The sequence below is a fragment of the Trachemys scripta genome, chromosome 14, assembly GCF_013100865.1.
Source record: "Trachemys scripta elegans isolate TJP31775 chromosome 14, CAS_Tse_1.0, whole genome shotgun sequence".
NCBI lineage: Eukaryota > Metazoa > Chordata > Testudines > Emydidae > Trachemys > Trachemys scripta.
Genome location: NC_048311.1, coordinates 33,459,089 through 33,479,741, shown reverse-complemented (window position 1 = coordinate 33,479,741; position 20,653 = coordinate 33,459,089). Strand labels below are relative to the sequence as shown.

The 20,653-nt window shown below is 49.0% G+C and overlaps 2 protein-coding genes across 6 annotated transcripts in view; one reads left to right on the top strand and one right to left on the bottom strand.

The window, feature by feature from the left end:
* TBC1D16 (TBC1 domain family member 16) overlaps positions 1–19,647 on the bottom strand; it is a 40,840-nt gene extending 21,193 nt beyond the window's left edge. The window contains exons 1-3 of one of the 5 annotated variants that reach the window (XM_034790410.1): positions 19,498–19,647; positions 8,294–8,533; positions 5,631–6,261 (exon numbers count right to left, since the gene is read on the bottom strand). In XM_034790410.1, the coding sequence (XP_034646301.1) occupies positions 5,631–6,261; positions 8,294–8,471 (809 nt within the window). In that variant the 5' untranslated portion in view covers positions 8,472–8,533; positions 19,498–19,647. Of the gene's footprint in view, positions 1–5,630; positions 6,262–8,293; positions 8,534–19,466 lie in introns of those variants that run through there. The other 4 variants (XM_034790413.1, XM_034790409.1, XM_034790412.1 and 1 more) reach the window with 4 other exon arrangements.
* Positions 19,648–19,717: 70 nt separating this feature from the next.
* Positions 19,718–20,653, top strand: part of CCDC40 (coiled-coil domain containing 40) — a 30,356-nt gene continuing 29,420 nt past the window's right edge. Inside the window, exon 1 of the mRNA XM_034789318.1 lies at positions 19,718–20,020. Within this exon, the coding sequence (XP_034645209.1) occupies positions 19,718–20,020 (303 nt within the window). The remainder of the gene's footprint in view (positions 20,021–20,653) is intronic.

Sequence of the window (20,653 nt, the reverse complement as noted above, 5' to 3'; positions counted from 1 at the left end):
AGTCTGAGCAGAGAGCAGCTCCCCAAATTCACGAGAGCACCTCACACAAGAGCAGGTGCCAGGCTCCACCAAAAGGGAGCTGAGAATGTGTACAGAAAGGAGTCCACTTTCCCCCTCACTATTAGCCTGAGGAATTTTGCAACTCAGGTGAAAGCATCAACCACTCCATGGGATTCCTGACAGCCCTGCAAACTGAGAAGCAAACAATTTATTTAACACTGGGCACTTTTCCTAATTTACAGTCATTTAAAAAAATCCGTTTGCTGTTTAAAGGTTCACGCTGAAGCTAAAATGCCTCTAACCTATTCCTCTCCCTCCTCACTCCCATTCTGCACACACCAGCATGTTACTGTAGGGTCTTCCTTAGCATGAGGCTGTGTTATCACAGGGACGCTCCAGGCTGCATGCTTTAAGGCGGCTGCATTTGAAAGATGCACTGTACTCCTTATGTGAAACGTGTTCTGCCCAGCCTCGGCAATGACTTGGAGATTCCGTCTCTTCTGTTAAATCTTCGCTTCAATGAAACCTCCTGAAGCAATCCTTGCCCAGAATGCATCCAGCCTGTGCACTTTATACATTCCGAGACTCCCTCCCTCCCACCCTCTCTGGGTTTCATCCATTTTAAGGCCCAAATGGATCACCGTGATCTCCCAGTCCAATTCCCTGTACAACACAGGCCAGAAAACCTCGCCCCGTAATTCCTGCACAGGCCAGAGACTTTTACCCAATAATTATGGCATCACACCCATCACTTCTGGATGAGCAAGTGTTTCGCCCAGTTCATCGGAGTTCTAAGGAGTCTGGGGGCACCTGCTGCTTATTCCTAACACCTCACCTAGACAACATCACATTCACTGACTGCTGGGGGGGGACTGTGATTGGACAGAACCTGTGACATGTATCCCTTTGGCTTTGTGAAGTGATCTCAGGAAAGGCACAGAATCTTCATGAAAACAACCCAAAACCAAGGGAAGGAAAAAAAAAATGATAACGGGAGACATTTATTCCTCTTCAGAAAAGAATGAGTCTGCCAACAATGGGAATTTTATTTACACTCTCATTCTGACTCAGATAGGGAACAGCAAGCAGAGGAAATTCAGAAACAAGGAGCCCATTTTCATGCATGACACTCTAGGAACAAAAACAGGGAGCAAATGCAGAAAGCACACAGGAGAATGCTGCCTAACAAGATTTTCAAAAAGTTTCCCATGGAAAATTTTAGTTAGCAGTTTTCAGGGAGTGTGCTTTAAGACAGTGCCACAGTGAGGAGCAAGGTGCCATTAGACAGAAGCCTGTCAACCCCAAACAATGAAATATCCATGTTTTATTGATCTGCTGCAAGTCACCTGCCAGTGCCACTTGCATTGCCAAAGGCTTCTTAAATCAGTGCCAGATAAGAAAACATGCCTGTTTCAGCAGTGTCTTTAAAAGGTCGCCACTGCTTTTTTGAACGATCGGCAGAAGTACTTTGGGTTAGCCACCAGATGGCTCACGCGAGCTAGATTAATTGACAGGCCCTGTAAGAAATGCTGTGTGGCAATTCAGAGGCAAAACAAAGTTAAAATAAATCATGTTTCCTTCCTTATCACTATCTCTGCCTGAGATGACTGATGCTGAACGAATTTGAAAACTCTGACTTTTCACTATTTGTTTATTTTTTGAATTTCAGTTGGGAGGTGAAATTTTAACTGTTTGTGGTCTCTGTCTAGTCAATTTCATCTCAGGGTCTAGAGCCCTAGCAAAACACAGCTCTGTTTAGAAAACACAGTCTTGTGGCTAAGGCACTGGATCAGGATTTCTGAGCTGTGGGCTCAGAGTTTGGGTGCAACACGATCTCACTGTACTTCTGTCCCCATCTGTAAAACGGGGATCATTCATTCCTACTTCAGTCTGTGGGATTAAGTCAATAATTGTTGGAAGACATATTGTAGTGATGAGTGTTACAGAAGAGCATATACATTAAACAGGTAAAATTGAAGAAATTTTTTGTTTTTAAAACTTTCCACTGAAACTGAGAAGTATTAATGGATGCACTTTCCTTGCACTTCGGTTTTGTGAGAACCTGCTTTTAAGAAGCCTACATTTTAGGCCAAATTCAACCCAAGATTTGGCCTGGGCAACCTTACAACATGATGGTTTTTTTGCAACAGTTCTGTGTAATGCCAGGAGCAGAGATGTCATCACCAAATGACTACAAGCATTGAAAATAAATGCAAATTCCTCATAGGTTTATGCAGACATTGTCCTGACAGAAAACGGCTTTCTAAAAGAGAAACTGGAATGTCATCTTAGTAGCGTCACTTCTTTCAAAGGGGTAGAGCCAGTTCCTATAGGCTCCAGCTGACAGCTGTAGGCTTTGTTTAAAAAGAAGCTTTTACACGTTCAAGACTAACTGAGGTGTTTCCATTTTTTAAGATCCATCAAGACTATGGAACTTTAACTGCCCCCCCATGGAAGAAAATGCAATAACGCATGTAAAATCCTAGACATTGCAGCACTGTGCTAGGGTGAAAGAACTTGAACATGAAAATAACTGGAAACCTCCTGATAACAAGTGCAGCCAACAAATCTATTTTCATCATTCAAGCTGAGCGAAGGACATGGAGTAAACGTGCAGAACCAAGTTAGATTATTAAAAATGGTGATATTTAATAATCCAAAGTGTTGTGTGTGTTATTAATAGGGGAAGTGTTTTTCAAAATATGTTTAACAGCTTCACTTTAATCCCAAATACTGTATGTAGCGTAAGAAATCCAACAACGTGCTGACTGTCAAAAGGGGCAAGGGACAGTGCAGGATACCATGTGAAGATGCACAAGTTTTCAGACTAACCCAGTTCTTCCATGTGACCTGAAGAACCATGCTAACTCTGCTCTGGGCATGTCATGGACCTGCATGCAGTACAACCCTGTGGCCACATGAAGGTGCCCTCATCAGCAGGATGGGTCACACATGCCAGACAGCTGCATGCTGCTGCACTACTCTAGAGCTTTTATTTAATCACATTCCATTGATCCAATCTACAGCTCCATCCCGGACAACCTTGGAGACCTGCAGTTACTTACGGTACAGACCAAATGCAGAGTGCGCATGAACTGCTCAGACCACTGGATCTTCATGCAGTGGCTCTGGGAGTGCAGTTAGACTTACAATTGACGTGGCACTTCCTTTATAAGCCCTGGCTGTTTTCAGGGTTTCAGATCATCCCATAAAGGAAAGTGGCAAAATCCGTCCAACCTACAAGTTTGCATAAATTCTGGGCATTTTTGAGAGACAAAGGATGATGTGAACCCAGTTTCCAGGGCAGTTTTAAATCACAGCGGTATCCTTACATTAGCCTAGTTGTGCCTCGAGACTGTGGCACATACAGCCCCACCACGGCTGAAGGGTGGGAGTGACTACAGAGAATACAGGCCAGACAGACATGAAATATTGTCCAGTGCTAGTGCAATGTACAGCAAGGATGCAGGAGCATTCAAGTCATTAATTCAGTGCCAAGGTGTCCTCCTCATCCCCACACAGGCACTCCCGAGGAGGACCGGATCCCATCTAGATCAACATTTCTCAAATGTGGACACCGTAGCTGCATGTGGCCACCAGGGGCTTTTCGTCACCCATGACAGCCTCCTGGGTGGTGATGGGAGCGAAGCATCGGCCCCTCCCCCACCCTCCTTATTGCTCCTGGATGCGGCGCCCTGCACTGCCTCTGGAGAGAGGGGGGGCACAACGCTGCAAGAGCAAGGTGAGTTCTTGACCCACGTTGGAGGAGGGGGTTTGGGTGGCAGGCTCCAGCAGCGGGACTTCAGGAACCTGGCCATGCGGCCTCAGGTTCTGACCACAGGGCAGCGGGTACTGACCCTCTTCCTCCCCCCAGCTCTGGCCACACGACCCTGGCTTCTGCCTGTGAGGCTTCAGCCTCCGGCCTCTGATTCCAGACCCAGGCTCTGGCCACGCAGTGGCAGGTGCTGGCCATAGGCGCCGACCCCCAGTCCCAGCTGCATGGCAGCTAGCTCCAAACACGGGGCTTTGGGCGCCAGCCCCCGGCTCCAGCCGTGGAGCTTCAGTAGGCCTCTGGCCCTGGACTCCAGCCACATGGCCCTAGCCCCTGGCACTGACCCCCTGCCCCAGCTGTGCGGCAGCAGGCGCTGACCCACAGCTCTGGTCCTGGGCTCCGGCCATGCGTTGGTGGGAACTGGCCTTGGGTGCTGACCCCTTGCCCTGGCCACATGGTAGTGAGCCTTGTCTCCAGCCACACAGCGGCAGCGCTGACTCCTGGGCTCTGGCACCCAGCTCCAGGTTCTGGCCGTACAGTAGCAGGTACCAGCCCTGGGCGCTGACCCACATCTCCAGCTGTGGCTCCAATCCCTGGCTCCAGCCACACAGTTCCTGTTCCCAGCTCCGGGTTCTGGCTGCGGGCACCGAGCCTCGGTCCTGGCCACATGGCAGCAGATACCAGGCCCTGGCTCTGGCCACACAACAGTGGGGCTCATCACCCACCCCCATCGCCCCGGGCCCCTGCTGCCTTCCCCGGCCCCACATCCATCCCACCAGGCCCTCGCTGCCTCCCCCTTTGCCCCCCATCCAGGGCTAATGGGTCCTGGGGCTTCCTGAGAAAAGTGATTAACTAACATGCAAGTATCACTTAGGACTAGTCTACACTACCCGCCCGGATCCTTGGGTAGAAATCGATCTCTCGGGGATCGATTTATCGCATCTCATCTAGACAGATAAATCGATCCCTGAATCGACACGCGTACTCCCACTTCATCAAGAGGAGTAAGCGCCGTCGACGGGGGAGCCGCGGCGGTCAATTTGCCGCTGTCTTCACAGCGGGGTAAGTCGAATAGGATACGTTGAATTCAGCTACACGAATATCTTAAATCGAAGCCGCCCCCCCCCGCCCCCAGTGTAGACCTAGCCTCAGCTAGCAAGCCTGCTGTGAAAAGTGATACTTGCATGCTTGTTAATATCACTTTTCACAGGCTCCCAGTGCTACTAAATGTGCTGTGATATTAACAAATATACAAATATCACCTTTCTCAGCAAGCCCCAGGACCCACTAAGCCCTGGAGGGGGGGTAAAGGGGGAGGCAGCATTATTTTTGTTACCAAATCTGCCCCAAAACTCTACAAATATACATTGCAATGACTTGGATGTGAATCTGTGCATATTTAATTGTTTTTCCTAAAGTTAATGAAGTACTTTAGGAAAGCATCAGTGCAGCCGCTGGTGAGAGTTGGTAGCTGCACTCTGAGGCCACCAAAGAATTTGCTGTGAGAACCCCTTCCCATAGCGATAGACCCGCGGCAGACAGGCAGGTTCACGCGCCAAGTGACTCAGTGCGAGCCTGCAGAATGAGTTTATGGGCACAGAAGGGTGGAAGAGCCTGAAGGTTCCAATAAGCAGAATGGGGACTGGCCAACTCAGGGCATTTCCCCAAAGGCTTTTCAAGTTAGATGTCAAGGAAGGGAATAAAACACTGAAAAGGGGGATTAAAGCGAACCCAATGCAAAAGCAGCTAAACTGAGCTCAATGCCTCTTTTAAGCGCATTAGCTTCCTTATGTTCTTAAGCCGTCAGCCTCCACCCCACCCCACCCACCAGGAAGCTGTAAAAATGTGACAAACTCACCTGCTTTCATTATCCAGAAACACAGAGCTGCTGCCTTCCCCAAGGGCTTCGCTGATGGGAGAGAGGCAGAACGGGGAGGAGAAGGCATCAGAATCAGAGTCAAAAGTACTATCCCTGCTCACATCATCAGCAAACAGCTCCAAGGAGCCCTCGTCCTCCCCCTGCTCTAGCCTGCAGTCCAGCCCTTCCTCTGTCCCCTCCACTGACAACTCCGATCTGTTCTGCTCCTCCTGAGAACTGATTGTCGATAAGATTCCTGAGTCACTGTGGGCAGGCTGTGAGGAGTTGTGGGTACCGTCAGTTGCCAGGCAACACTGAGACAGCTTCTCCCCTTCTTCAGAAGGGGAGCCGAGGTGAGCCACATCTCTGACAAGCTGAGACACAGCCAAGATCTCGTCGTCTTTCGGAATTACTGCTCGTTTCTGATCGGTTGGGGAAGCCTGCTGGACGGTGCCAAACCCCTGAGTGTGGCGGCCACGCTTGCGGGGAGCTTTACGGACCGGGGAGCTCTCAGGGGTGATATAGCGCAGGGCTTCTTCATCCTGCCTCTGAATACGGGAGTTTGGGACCCAGGCAAGGATAAGCGTGGTACCAAGGAGCTCATCTTTCTCCATGTACAAGCATAAATAGCCTTCAAGAGAGCACAGGACCAACCGGTTAGGACTTAAACTGTATTCTCAGGACATTTATCAGCCATTTTTAGCCCCTGCCCCCCTCCATTGCCAATACAGCTGGGCTAAAGCAATCCAGTAATTTGGCAGATTTCTCCTCCATCTGCAAACAGACTGTGAAACTCTCAAATATTCATTATTTGCAAATAATCCCTTGAATCTGCAAATGGCTTACGAATAAGAACATAAGAATGGACATACTGGGTTGGACCAAGGGCCCATCTAGCACAGTATCCAGTCTTCAGACAGTGGCCAATGCCAGGTGCCCCAGAGGGAATGAACAGAACAGGGAATCACTAAGTGATCCATCCCCTGTCGCCCATTCCCAGCTTTTGGCATAGCCATTGATGGACCTATCTAGTTGTTTTTTGAAGCCTGTTATAGTCTTGGCCTTCACAACATCCTCCGGCAAGGAGTTCCATAGGTTGACTGTGCATTGTGTGAAAAAAACACTTCCTTTAGTTTGTTTTAAACCTGCTGCCTATTAATTTCATTTGGTGACCCCTAGTTCTTGTGTTATGAGAAGGAGTAAATAACACTTCCTTCTTTACTTTCCCCACACCTGTCATGATAGAGGTCTATACAATCATATCCCCCCTTAGTCGTCTCTTTTCCAAGCTGAAAAGTCCCAATCTCATTAATCTCTCCTCATACGGAAGCTGTTCCATACCCCTAATGATTTTTGTTGCCATTTTCTGAACTTTTTCCAATTCCAATATATCTTTTTTGAGATGGGGCGATCACATCTGCAGGCAGTATTCAAGGTGTGGGCATACCATGGATTTATATAGAGGCAATAAGATATTTTCTGTTTTATAGTCTATCCCTTTCTTAAAGATTCCCAGCATTCCGTTCACTTTTTAAACTGCCGCTGCACACTGAGTGGATGTTTTCAGAGAACTATCCACAATGATTCCAAGATCTCTTCCTTGAGTGGTAACAGCTAATTTAGACCCCATCATTTTATATGTATAGTTGGGATTATGTTTTCCAGCGTGCATTACTTTGCATTTATCAACATTGAATTTCATCTGCCAAATAGCTTCTGGGCCGGGTAGCTACAGAAATCACATGCCCTCATTTCAACCCGATTGGGTGAGTTATGCAACTAATCAAGAGTGAATTTTGAATTACAGACTTTCATGTCAGATTTGCACTGTTTATAATTATCCCCATTCTATGTGGGCGCTAAACACTGGTTACTCCTGAGTATTTGCCCTAGCAGAGCTAGGGCACTAGAAGGTTCCTGGAAAGCCAACCCAAAATAGTCACACACACAAGTCTAACGCAAACCAATATTTGCAAAATAATTATTTTGCAATATTAAGCCAGTACCGGGTGTCCATTTACAAGGCTACACAGGGTGCCACTAGCAGACAAGAATGGGGAGAAAGAAAGAAAAGATAAGCCCTATATCGACTCCAGTGAAGCCAATATCAGGGTTTTCCTTGTCCCCGGATGCTTGAAGGGGCTGCTGGTTCCATCAGGGTGGTGTGATGGCACTTGGCCTCCCAGAGTGCAGCTGAGGGAGGGAAGGACCAAGTGTTACACATTAAATGTCAACTTTGACCCTCTCTGGAGATCTCAAAGCACTTTACAGACATTAACGATAACCCTCATTACCCAACTGCCCCGGGGAACCACGGCAAGTAGCATTTGCCCTGGTTTATAGCTGGGGACACTGACGCCTCAAGAGGTGACGTGATCAGTGCACAGTCTTGCAGGAAGGCAGTGGCAGAGCCAGGAATCCCACTGCTCCATCCCCTGCTCATACCACCAAACAGCTCCTTGGAAAACAACAGATACATTGATGAGAACACGTGGCGGCTCAGCTCAGCGGACGCCTTTCCTCAGTCCCTCAGCTCCCACTCCCCACGGTAACACCCCTGAAGTGCTCAGACCCAGATGCATGCCAACCCCGTGCAGACATGGACACGCAGACACTCCCAGAGACAGAAAGAAGAGTGAGCAGCAAGCGCAGCACCCCATCACCTGGGTGATGTTCCCCGACACCTGGGAGCACCTCAGCAGGGTGGACGCATACATTGTTCTTGGAGTAGATAATCTCCCCATCCAGTATGGAGGACGAACCACCGCCACCACCGGGGTTTAAGGTCAGGAGGTCAGAGGCTTTCGAAGAGGCACGTCGAAGGAGTCGCCCCAGAGACATTGCCAGGGGAATGTTTCCATTATCCGTCAACTTCAATCAAGAGCCCAATTCAGACAAAAGATCTGCCAAGAGGGAAGAAACAGCGTTAGGAGAAATGCAACATGACAGCTGCAAGACAACAGCGAGAACTTCCTGCTGTGAGAACCACCACCACCAACTGAGGACAACGCTGCTACCCTCACAGAGAGGCAAGGTTCCCGTCAGCTGCTACCTCATCCCCGCATCTCCAACCATTCAGAATCAGTCTTATCATCCCCGCTTCACAGATGGGGAAACTGAGGCACGGAGAGGGGAAGAGACTCAGCCGTGCCACAACTGGTCCGGAGAGACTCAAAGCAGGTCAGACTGACATGGTGCTTAAGCCGTGGCACCAGCTGGTGAGCCATGCACCCTAAGCTGCCCCACACTGGTGGAGCTCTGCTGGTGTTAGCAAATGAGAAACCAGAGAAGCATGCCCTGGTGTAGGCAGGGCCTGCACTACAGCGTTGGAGACCAAGGTTTAAGTCCTGGTCCCAGGCTCTCGCTCCCTGTGGGGCAAGAGCTAAGTATTGTTATTATAATGGGGGAGAGGAGGTGAAGGAGCAACTCATGTCATTCAAAAACCCCAACTACGAGTGTCTGATCTGTTTCTCCATGTGGCAGGCCGGGGAATCCTGCAGGGTCTACCCAAAATCAAAGTAAAAAAAAGCTATGATGTGAGGTGACCCAACACGAGGCAGGGAAATGAAAGTGGAGGCAGAAACTCCCAGCCTTGGCGTCAGGGCCTCTGCTTGATCCCTTGATGGTAGTACAGCTTAAAAGGCCATTCACTTGGATTCCTGACTTTTGGCCTAACCTTGACATTATTTAAACAGGGCTTTTTGGGGGGATGGGAAGAGGGAGAAAACATTCAACACACCGCAGGCAAATGGATTCTGGAACAGAATATGGAACGCCATCCCTGGGCCACGTGGGGGGCGTCTCATCCGTCAATAGGTAACTTAAGCTAGCTGTGGAATATGATCCCCCTGTAACCACCAAGTAAGCGTTGTACTGAAAATGAGGCGCTGTCAATGAGAAGCCAGATCCCGAATCCAGATGGGATGTGCAGGCTATACATAATTAAACAGCTAGGCCAGGAAGAGCGCTTGATGTGCTGAAACACGGAGCGGAGCAGGCGCAAAGCAATCCCACTAACAACCCGAAACACAAAGGCAGAGCTCCAGCTTCCGTTCCACCTGACGGACAGGGGAAAGCAGCTACTGCCAGGAAGTTCTCGCCGAGACAAAGCTGTTCCTTTCTGTTGACACCTCTATTCCCTAATGGACAGGCCAACCTGACCCAGCACGCACCAGAGATTTCCATGGGCCCAGGTGCAGACCTGGAGAGATCAGCTAGTACATTCCACGTACCAGCAGAACAAGCAAAGGATGTAGCCAGGAACAGAAAGAAGAAAAAGTTACAGGTCAGTGAGAACCCCTCCACCCCCCCTTACTCGCAGGGGCACTCTGTGCACTAGAAACACCACTGGGGCCTGAAGAGCACCTAATACTGAACAGCCCTCGCCCTTCTGAACACAGCTTCACTGGTTAATACCTGAAAAATAAGGCACAGAAGCTGGCCTGTCTACAATGATTTAACCGATCATGCCTGCTGGAGACTCCAGTCCAAATCCCACCTGGACCAGCAGGAGCTGGGAGGACTGCCAAGATAAAACTGGGGGCTTAATGGCCAAGCAGGAAACTGATGTCCAATTCCCAGTCTGGGCAGACAAGGCAGCAGAGTAGTGGGATGCTACATTGGCATCACCAGCGATGCTGGTTTATTGAAAGAAGTGAACAAAAGGGAGCAGCTTGTTCTCTGCACTGGAAACACAGAGGCAAAAGAAAAACTAGCATGTCTCAAACGGGAGGGTAAACGCTGCAGGGAAGGAAATACAGTTTTCCAGCTTCTAAGAGCTCGTCACAAGAGACAGTAAACATGGCTCCGAAGAGTAGCTGACAGTGCCCTTTTTACAGGAAAAGCCATAAGCCTGAACTGCAAGTTTCCTGACTTGTGTTTGCTGGAAGCATGATCTCAGCAAAGGCAACTTGTGCCCATCAGTCATCAATGGGACTTGAGCGAGATGGCTTGACCCTGCTCCGTGCTGAGCCCACGCGGCTCTGAAGGGGATCGGTTTGCAAGCCCTTCTTTACTTTTTGGCCTCATCGTAGGCTCACTCCTGACCCTAGTGCTGCACACACCTTCAGAAACACACCTGTCAGGCACAAGCCTCAACACAGACAACACAGCCTGGGGCTCTCCGGACTGATTCTTCTCCAGGCTGTCTTAGAACACAGCACTCTAGGCTCAGACTCTCGATAGGGAGAAGAGCCTTTTGCAACAATCGTAAACAAAAAATAGTCCCTCCCCAGCCCAGAATAGGAAGCAGAGGGATGTCTGGAGCAATTTCCCCTACTGTCTCTGTAAGAAGTTACAAAATAACATTTCAACACAAGAGGCTGAGGGAATTCACAGCAATGGCGATTGGCAACACTGAGCAACCTGCCTGTTTATCACAGGCCCCGAAGCGCCAACACCTCCGGAGTGGAGACACTTAGCCTGTATCACAGCAATGTAATAGTCCGCACAGCTTGTACCCTGTCTTGGGGCAGATAGGCTGCTCCTCGCTGCGTGTACTACGGAGAGAGTGGATTTAGCTGCATCAGTCATCTCACCAAAATACCACTTGAAAGATTCAGAACCTGTTTGAGTGAGATATGAGATCAAGGCAGAAGCAGCTATGATTCAGTGAAAGCATCTGAGAAATAAAGGGAGAGGACTCCCGCTGGAGGCAACAGACACAGAGAGGCTACTTCTCCACGCACAGAGCAGGAGCTCCCATCCAGCACCACTGCAGCTCTCAAGGGGCCCCCCAGGAATCTCGGAAGAGGCCCAGGCCTTCTCCCAATGAAAAGCAGCAGCAGCTGCATTTCGTTAGCTTCCATCTAGCTCAGAAAGAATAAAGCATCAACCGAAGATCAAAAGTTGCTCCCTGGGAAGTGAAAAGGATCTAAAACTGAAAGAGCTGCTTTGATCCTAGGCTGCGGCTACTGCTCCAGCTCTGTCTGTGCACACAGGCGTCTGTTGGGAGTGGAAGGCTCGACAACATGAAACACTGGCTCCTAAGGAAATCTGGGCTGGTGCACTGGGCATGCCTTGCAGAAGTGCTGCCTTTCAGATACAGCGAGTGGATGGTTCAGGGGATTGGGAAGGAGAGAGAGATTATTTCACTTCCAGGTTGCTGGCTCAATTCTAGCCCACACTGGCAGTGATCAAGCGTTATCCACTGGCTGTTCCGTGTCCTACATGAAATGAGGTTGGGGAGTCTCAGTCTGATTCCCAGCAGACAGGTACTGCCATCACCGAAATTAACAAGCAGCCCAACAGTTAGCAGCCTCAGCAAAGAGGGCTAGGACCGAATGCACCGTGGAGACTGACCTCTCTTCCCCTTGGGAGGGTCTGCCCCAAGGGTGGGGTACTACAGTACTACTGCTCCGTGCCTTGCACAATCCCGGGGATGCAAAGATGAATTCCATCTCCAGGGCTGGCAAGTCAACATTAGAGTTGTACCTGTTTTTTTTTTTTTTTTTTTTTTTTTAAAGTGGTACATTTCAGATTAAATTTGTGATTTTTGTGACTGCGGAGATTATTCCAACGTAGCAGCAGCTAACATGCCAACAGGAACCAGATCACCCACCCTGCCCTCTGGAAGCTGGAGAACTGAGTTAGCCGATAAGCCCTCACTGCCTGCCAATTTTTATTAAGTACACACAGAAAAGATTTGCTTGCTCCACTCAGCAACTATTGTCAGACCCCTTTGGTGCAGCTGCTGGGGTCATTCATGCAGCCATTGGTTCCTTTCTTAGCCAATGCCAGGGCTCCCCAGCTAGCAGAGCGCCCCCGAGAAACATCATGCAGCCAGCAGTCATTCAGTTGCTAACCCCCTGAATCCTACTTCTGTTGTCCTCTTCACTAGACGCCAAGCACAGCTGCAGCCAGCAGTCTCAGATAGCTCTGACAGCCAGCCGCCTTGTTTAGAAAGGCCCTTCCCCTTTCACAAACTTAAATAACAAGATCCTGGTGAGTGTTGGCAGATCACACCCTCAACTTGGCAGATATTCCTGGACCAACCTCTGCTGGCTCCATTTGCACAAGCTTTCAGTTCTCTGATAAAGAAGAGAAGTGGAGGGTTTCTGCCTGGCCCTGGCAGGGGGTTCAGCATGTATTTTTGGGTTTGTGCAGTAACAACAGTGCTTTACAGACACACAAGATGACAAAGCTCCTTATCACAGAGCTTACAGTCTAGATCAGGGGTAGGCAACCTATGGCATGCGTGCCGAAGGCAGCACACGAGCTGATTTTCAGTGGCACTCACACTGCCCAGGTCCTGGCCATCGGTCCGGGGGGGCTCTGCATTTTAATTAAATTTTAAATGAAGCTTCTTAAACATTTTAAAAATCTTATTTACTTTACATACAACAATAGTTTAGTTATGTATTATAGTCTTGTAGAAGGAAACCTTCTAAAAACATTAAAATGTATGACTGGCACACGAAACCTTAAATTAGAGTGAATAAATGAAGACTCGGCACAGCACTTCTGAAAGGTTGCCGACCCCTGGTCTAGATAGACAAATTCAGACCAAACTTGGGAGCAGGGAGGCAGCAGCTTGGAGACCAAGTTGCTGAGCAGTTCTGTGCGCAGCAATGGATCTTGTTGGATCCAAGGGGTGATTGTTAATCAAAGAAAACAACACAATACTTAAAAGTAATATGAGCCAAACAACAGGGTTTGGAAATGAGACCAGGCTGTCCTGTGGATAAACGGGAAAAACCAGCACTAGAGTCACACTTGGATCAGATTATCTACCTATCAATACTTATAAATGAATTTTGCATTTTCCTGATCAAGGGAATCTCTTCCAATCGACTTGAATTTGACTTTAATACTATGTCAGCACACCTTATTCCACAGGAGAGATCCCAGGGCTATTGCAGAGGTTATCCTCTCAAATGCCATGGGAGAGGGGAGTGTTAGTTTGTATTGGACAAAGACAACACTGAGAATGCAGTGATTCAGTGACCGCAAACAGGAACCCTGACTATCGTGCGTATGACCTTGAGCAAGTCTCGGGGTCCCCATGTGTCAAATGGGGAGAAAACTGACATTTACTCCTCCTTTGTGCTTTGAGATGTGTGAAAAAAAAAACAGATTACTAGCAACTTGCTTGAGCTATTTAAAATTAGTCTAGCCAACGCTATGGAAAGCTATACTGTAGAGAGCCATCTGAATGAGTCCCGGATTGTGGGGAGAATGAACTAGGTCCCGTCCCCCCCAAATCTTTAATTTCTATCTATTGGCAGCAGCAGCAGTGTGCCATGTACACAGTTAAGGAGAAGGGCAGCAGCTGTTATTAGCATCAGAGTGAAATCCTGGCCTCATTGATGTCAAGAGCAAAACTCCAAATGACTTCAGTGTGGCCAAGACTTCACCTGAAGTGACAAAGCGTCTCAAAGAAAGAGGGGTAAGAGGTTCAGCCCTACTTGGACAGGCCCAGCATCCGAGGGTTAGCTGCAAGAGAAGGGAGAAGCTATCACCTGAACCCATTCTTCACTCCTTGCCCCACCTGCTGTGGCACAAAAAGCAAACATTAAAATACCCCACTCCTTCTGCATCAGAGCTGAATCTTCTGATATCAGCACAGTAACTGAATCACCATTTGTAACACATGCGCCTCTCCACACATGCACACACCCTCCGCCCCCAGGCTAGGCATCATTTCATATACTAAACTATGCAGCACTCGTACAATGTGCTGTTAATGTCTGACAGCTTCTTTTTTTTTTTAAGTGCCTGCCAGCCATATCCTTATAACTGCTCCATACTGGTCTTCTGTCCTAACCGTTAACATCTAAAAAATTCCAGCAGTGTGTTCTGATCATTAGACGAATAAGCCAATTTCAAAGCTCTTCCCCTAATGCTACGCACATCAGAGCAGAAGACAGCCAAGAGTAATTGTTTGAAAGTCATATTCTTATCACATGACAGGCTGAGAGAAGACAGGGACAGGCCTAGCAAGATCCTACTCCCCTAGTGAATAGGAAAGGCAATATTTTCCCCCAGGTTGTCTCCCAGACGTTAGACTGTTCACACAGTGAGATGTTGAATTAATGGAATCAAAGATCTTTGTCAAACCCTCCGGAGGTCAAAATCAGCCCTGGATTAAGCCCTCTGATTTCAAAGAAGTCACCCAAAATTACATTAGCTCTGACTCTGACCCTAAGCTAATTACTAGGACAACCTCCCTCACCCCCCAAATTGGAGCACAGTCATGCATTCATTCACCTTTGATAAGTGGAGAGAGAAACTCAGAAGCCACCTTCCTGTCCACCTTCAGTCTGTCTTGACCAAACAGACTTGCCACTTCCTCTCAACTTCCTGCAGCTAAACATCTCAAAGACACAAGTGCCTTCCTTAGGCAAGATAAGCATCCTGAGACACAACGTTTTCCTCCCTGATTCAGGCCTCCCACTTGTCCTCCTTCCTCCCACTGTCTGCCACCTTGGCTTGATTCTTAATGTTTCTTCCACACCTACAAAATACTCAGCACTTATGCTCAAAGCATTCCTCAAACATTAATCTACACAACCCCCCTTGGATGGAGGCAAGCTTCACCCCCATTTTACAGATGGGGAAACTGAGGCAGAGAGGCTAACTCATGAACTCAAGGCCACAAGGAAGTATTTGAAGCAGAATTAAAACTCAGGAGCTCCTGATTGCTAGTCCCATGCTCAGACCACGATGCCTTGTATGGTTACATACTACTCTCCATGTTTCCTATGCACACCGTGGACTTGATTCCACCCAAGCTGAAATTCTCATCCATGCCTCCATCTTCCCTTGCCTAAGCTATTGCAATTTTCTCTTTTTATTTTTTTTAAACTCTCTCTCCACATCCAGACTCCAGTAGGCAAAGAACACTGCTACGTGCTTTCTCATGCCCATGATCAAGAGTGGCCGTAATGAATGATGTCCACACAACTCCACTGGCTGTCCTCTCCTTTCAGGAGACTGGTCAAAACTGCCACCCTCCACAGCCTTTCTTCACACAATCTCACCACAGTGAGTGCAATAGCCTTCTCCTCTGCTGCATCAGCCTTTCTGGACCTGGCCATCTCATCAACTCTCCACTTTCAACTGTCATCTCTTATCCCTGCCCGCGCGCACACACACACACACACACACACACACACACACACGCTTGCCTACCCCTCTTAATTCCTCTCTTCCTTAGCTATAACAACTTTTTTTTTTTTCATTTTATAACTATGCTAGGTAGCTCTATAGAGTATTTGGGAATGCAGTTTGTAAGAAAGACACTATAAAGCATTATACCATAGGAATGAGCTAGGTTTCATCCTTACAAACATTTCCTTCCTGAAGGAAATTCTCCCAAGTAGAGCATAAACGCTTAGTCAAAAGCCACAACTTAGATAAGCTTCACTGATTCACACCAGTGACATTTGAAACAATGTGGGTTTAACACAACTGTTATCTTTCCCTTCCACAATTTGTTTTAACCTACTTATTTGTTTGTGCTAGCAGCTAGATTTTGCCCTGACATTCAAGAAGACATGGCCCCTGCCCTGAACTGCTCACAATCTGAGGAAAGACACACAGCTAGACGGAGGATGGGGAAGGGGAGTTAGTTTACTGAGTGTCAACAGTATGACGAGCAGTATATCCACATGCAGCCCCTACCCCAAGCTTTCAAACCATACAGATTTTTCGTGATACTAGACTGAAGCACTTATATTAATTTGTAATATTTATTCCTTGAAACAATCTTTGTCTCTTAGCTGACGATAAAATTGCAGCAACTGAGTGTGCTGAGATCACTGCCTATCATGCTGACCAGTACGGTCTCATACTCCCTCATCTATATCCGTCTGTTATCTTGTCTTAGATTGTAAGCTCTTTGGTGCAGGGACCATTTTTTGTTGTGTGTTTGTACAGCACCTAACACAACAGAGTCCTGGTCCACAACCAGGGCTCCTAGGCACTACGGTAATACAAAGAATAATAAAGTCAAGTCACGAGTATTGTGACTATTCAGAGGAAAACGATATTGTTCAAGTTAACTTAAAAGGGAATTTCAGTGATTGGGCAGTGGTTAGTTACTACTCCAAACTGCCATGGGAGAGGGTCTAAGTACTATTCCCAGTTCAGCTTCTGCTAAGAATGCAGGGACAGCACATTCTACTCCTGGGGGAATTCTGCGTCACTGCGTGTGTGCAGAATTCATGTCCCCCACAGATTTCTTTGCTTCCCTGCAGAAAAATGACTTCTGACAGGGAAGCCGTGAGAACAGTCACGTGCCCCTCCCTGGCAGCACAGACAGGTGGGGTTGGGCGCCTGGAGCAGCTGGTAGAAATGTAAATCATTGACGGGGGGGCAGTCATGCATGTGACAGAAAGTTACAGTCCCTCTTGCTCACTATTGCAGCACACTCAGCATAGAGGGACAGGGCTTTGGGATGTTTCTGAGGAGGTAGGAGTGGGGCAGGCTCTGTCTCCTCAGGCAGAACAGAATATACTCCTGGGGGAATTCTGCACCACTGCGCAATGCAGAATTTTGCAGAAATTAACGTGCGTGCAGAATTTCCTTTCCTCCACAGAAATAGGCTGCAGTGCTGCTAGCTGCCACAAGGGGCCACTGGACCTGGCAGAACCCAGCTTGCACATAGAAGACACTGCTGGGGGGAGAGAGGGGAGCTAGAAAGATCCTGGCAGCTGCAGTTCCCAGCGGCATGCAGGAAACTCCATGCAAGCCTGGGACCCAACATCAGGCTGTTGCTCCCTCTGGAACCCTGGGCTCTGGGGAGGAGCGAGGCGGGTGTCTACCCCCTGGCTGGGCTGGTGGTGGGGAAATGAGGAAGGGGCAGAGAAACAGAAACTGGGTTGTCACAGGGATTTCTTCAACTCTCTACTCCTGGGGGAATTTGTGTGTGTGTCTGTATTGTTACAGATGTACTAGCTAACAGGTATTTTGAAATAAATTACCAGAGTAATTGAAACTGGCATGATTATGTAGTGTTATTTTTGGCACAGAATGCGCCCAGCAGTAACATTCACACCCTTTGAGGGCAGCAAAAGGGACAGGAAGGCATCTTGCTAAGTTATCCTGAGACCCTCGGGCTGACTCCGGAATAGTGTTGATGGATTCACGGTGGAGTGTATCAGCTAGCCACTGGGAGGACAGCAAACGTGAAGTGTAGGGGACAGAGTGGGGAGGGGAAGGAGAAAGAACAGGATAAAAATGAACACATTCAAGGTCCCAGGTGGAACACAGTGCTCACTTCTTGTCCCCTCCCATCACCTTTACCACTAAGAACAAATGGGGGTAGGAGAACAAAAAACATGTAATTAATATGCATTTTAACATCTGGCTTCTGAGCCCAGAGACCTAAATGTACATTAAAAGGATCTCAAAATGCTGACACCACATGTTACAGTTACAAGATTAATGTTTTATAGACTCTGGAGTTAACATTCATTATTCAGCACATACAAATTACAATAAAAAAATAATAATAGTAATAATAATCCCCTCCTTCAGCACTGATGGCATTGCTACATTAAAAAAAACAAGTGGGCAGAAAAAAATGCTAATTTATTAGCCACAATGTAACATTTATATCTACAGAGAGAATTAAACATTTCACAGCAGTCATGTCATGTTAGTGTAGACATAATAAAGACAAGTTTTAAAAAGAATGTGTGTGAGAAATCCATACACACAGAAATAACTAGAAATTAATTAAGAGAATTGTATCCTCAGAAAAATTAGCTCTCCAGGCACTGGAACCTGCTATATATTGCCAGCTAATTTGGGAGCACAGAATCTCCCATTTAACCACTCAGAGATGGGACAAAGTCCCAAATTCATTCCAACCCAAAGTTTTTCTATTTTCAAATAGAACTGTTTTAATTATTAACTCATTATCTGAGCTTGTAAAAAACGGAATTTTACAAATTCCTTGGTACCTGGTAGGTACCCGAGATTGTTTCTAGGAATCTTAATTGCTTACTCTGAAGGGAAAAAAAACCCCAAATCCATATGTAGCAAAAAGAGAAGCAGACAAGGAAATAATCATCAGTATAAAATGTGCACCTGAAAATGGGACAGAAGGACAAGCAAGTGTTCAGAAACCCCCAGGGCAGAGCCCACACTAAGTGGAGAGTAGGAAGATAGACTCAGTAGGATTAAGAGAACCACAAGAAGAATCTCAGTGGGATTTAAGAAGCAACCACATGACAAACCCAAGACACACATATTAGAACAGGAGTACTTGTGGCACCTTAGAGACTAACAAATTTATTAGAGCGTAAGCTTTCATGGACTACAGCCCACTTCTTCGGATGCATACCTCTAAGGTGCCACAAGTACTCCTGTTCTTTTTGCGGATACAGACTAACAGGGCTGCTACTCTGAAACATATTAGAACATTTGCCCCAGAGCCTAAGCACCCGTTAAACACACATTCCTTGTGCTCCTTAATGGCAAAAGGAAGACAGAAGCCGAGAGCATCTGGATCAGGCATGCTTATGGAGGAGACACGTTTATACAGGGTTGCAAGTGAGATCCTCAGTCTAGAAAATACTACTCCCTTTGTGCAGCCACCAGTATCCCCGAGGGTGACCAGACAGCAACTGTGAGAAAACGGGACAGCGGGTGGGGGTAATAGACGCCTACATAAGAAAAAATCCCAAAAACGGGACATCTGGGGACCCTAGTATCCCCCAAAGTGCAAACCTCACCCGTCTCTAGGATACAGCCCCCCTCCAGGATGCAGCCCCCCCACCCCATCCAGGATACAGCCCCACCCCCACAGTGCCATCCCCTCCTCCGAGATACAACCACCCGCAGCGTGAGCCCCACTCCAGGACGCAGCTCCGGCAGGCAGCCCCTCACCAGCACAGCCAGCCCCAGGTGGCAGCCTCACCCCCGCACTGGGTGGCTCCAGACCCACCCCGGCCCTAGGCACAAGGGCCGGGACCAGCGGCTCCCTCCTGCTCCTGCCGCCTCCGCCGCCGCGTTCAGCAACGTGAGGCCGGGCCGGGCGGAGGGGGTGGGGGAGGGGCATCGGGGGCGTGGACCCGGGAAGCCCCGCCCCCTCCCCTCCCCTCATGCAGCCCCGCCCCCTCCCGGACGGGCGCGGGGCTATGGGGCGTGCTCGGCCCGGGCGTCACCGGGCGTCGTCCCGCAGGGACCAGCGAGAAGCGGGGAGCTGGAGGGACACGCGCCACCCCTCCTACTTCCGGTGTCCGTTCCACTTCCGCGTCAACGAGACAGCCCCTACCGCGGGCAAGAGGGACCCCGCTTTCCCCTCCCCGGCACCCGCGGCGGGGCAGCCCCTGCGAGGAGCCCCCGGTACTTCTGAGCGGCCCCTGGGCAGTTCCAGCGGGGCCCGTCCAGGGGCCTCGACCGTCGGCTCCCGGGGGCGCCTGGGCAGGGGCGCTGGAGCCGTAGTGGGGGAGCTGGGAGCCCCTGAACCAACTAAACCCTGTATAGATGGAAACCACTTAAAGCCGGGGGGGGGGGCAGCACCCCTAGTTCCTGCCCCTAGGAATGAGGGGACATCTTTTGGCACAGGTCGCTCAGTTTCAGTGATGTCAATCCAGATATTTCGGGTGTGGGGGGAAATTCTGGTCCCCTCCCACCCAGCACAGACTCCGTTACAGTCCGGTCTCTCCCCCTACTCCTCCTGCAGGGACCCCAGGTCTCCTGGATTGGGGAGTCTCCCCTCTCTCATCTACAAAGTGCAGCAGCTGGTGCCATGAAGAGTCAAGTTAACAGCTGACTCCCCTGCGCTCCGTGGTACAGGAGCAGAGACCCTGTGCACCAGGCCGCAGCGCCACTTGGCCCGGCTGCTCCGCCGCGTGCACACGGGTGACTGGGTCACAATTTGATGGTGTAGGCAGCAACCAGGCAGGGGGAGCAGGCTGGCTCTGCTGGGGACACTTTGCACCCACTAATGACTTTGCACTACAATTTTAACACATTGAATCCCCCCCACACCCGTCTCTGGGGATCCAACCCCCATCATCGCCCCCCCACCGCGGGGCTCTCCCCTCCCCTCCCCAGCAGGTGCCCCGGCG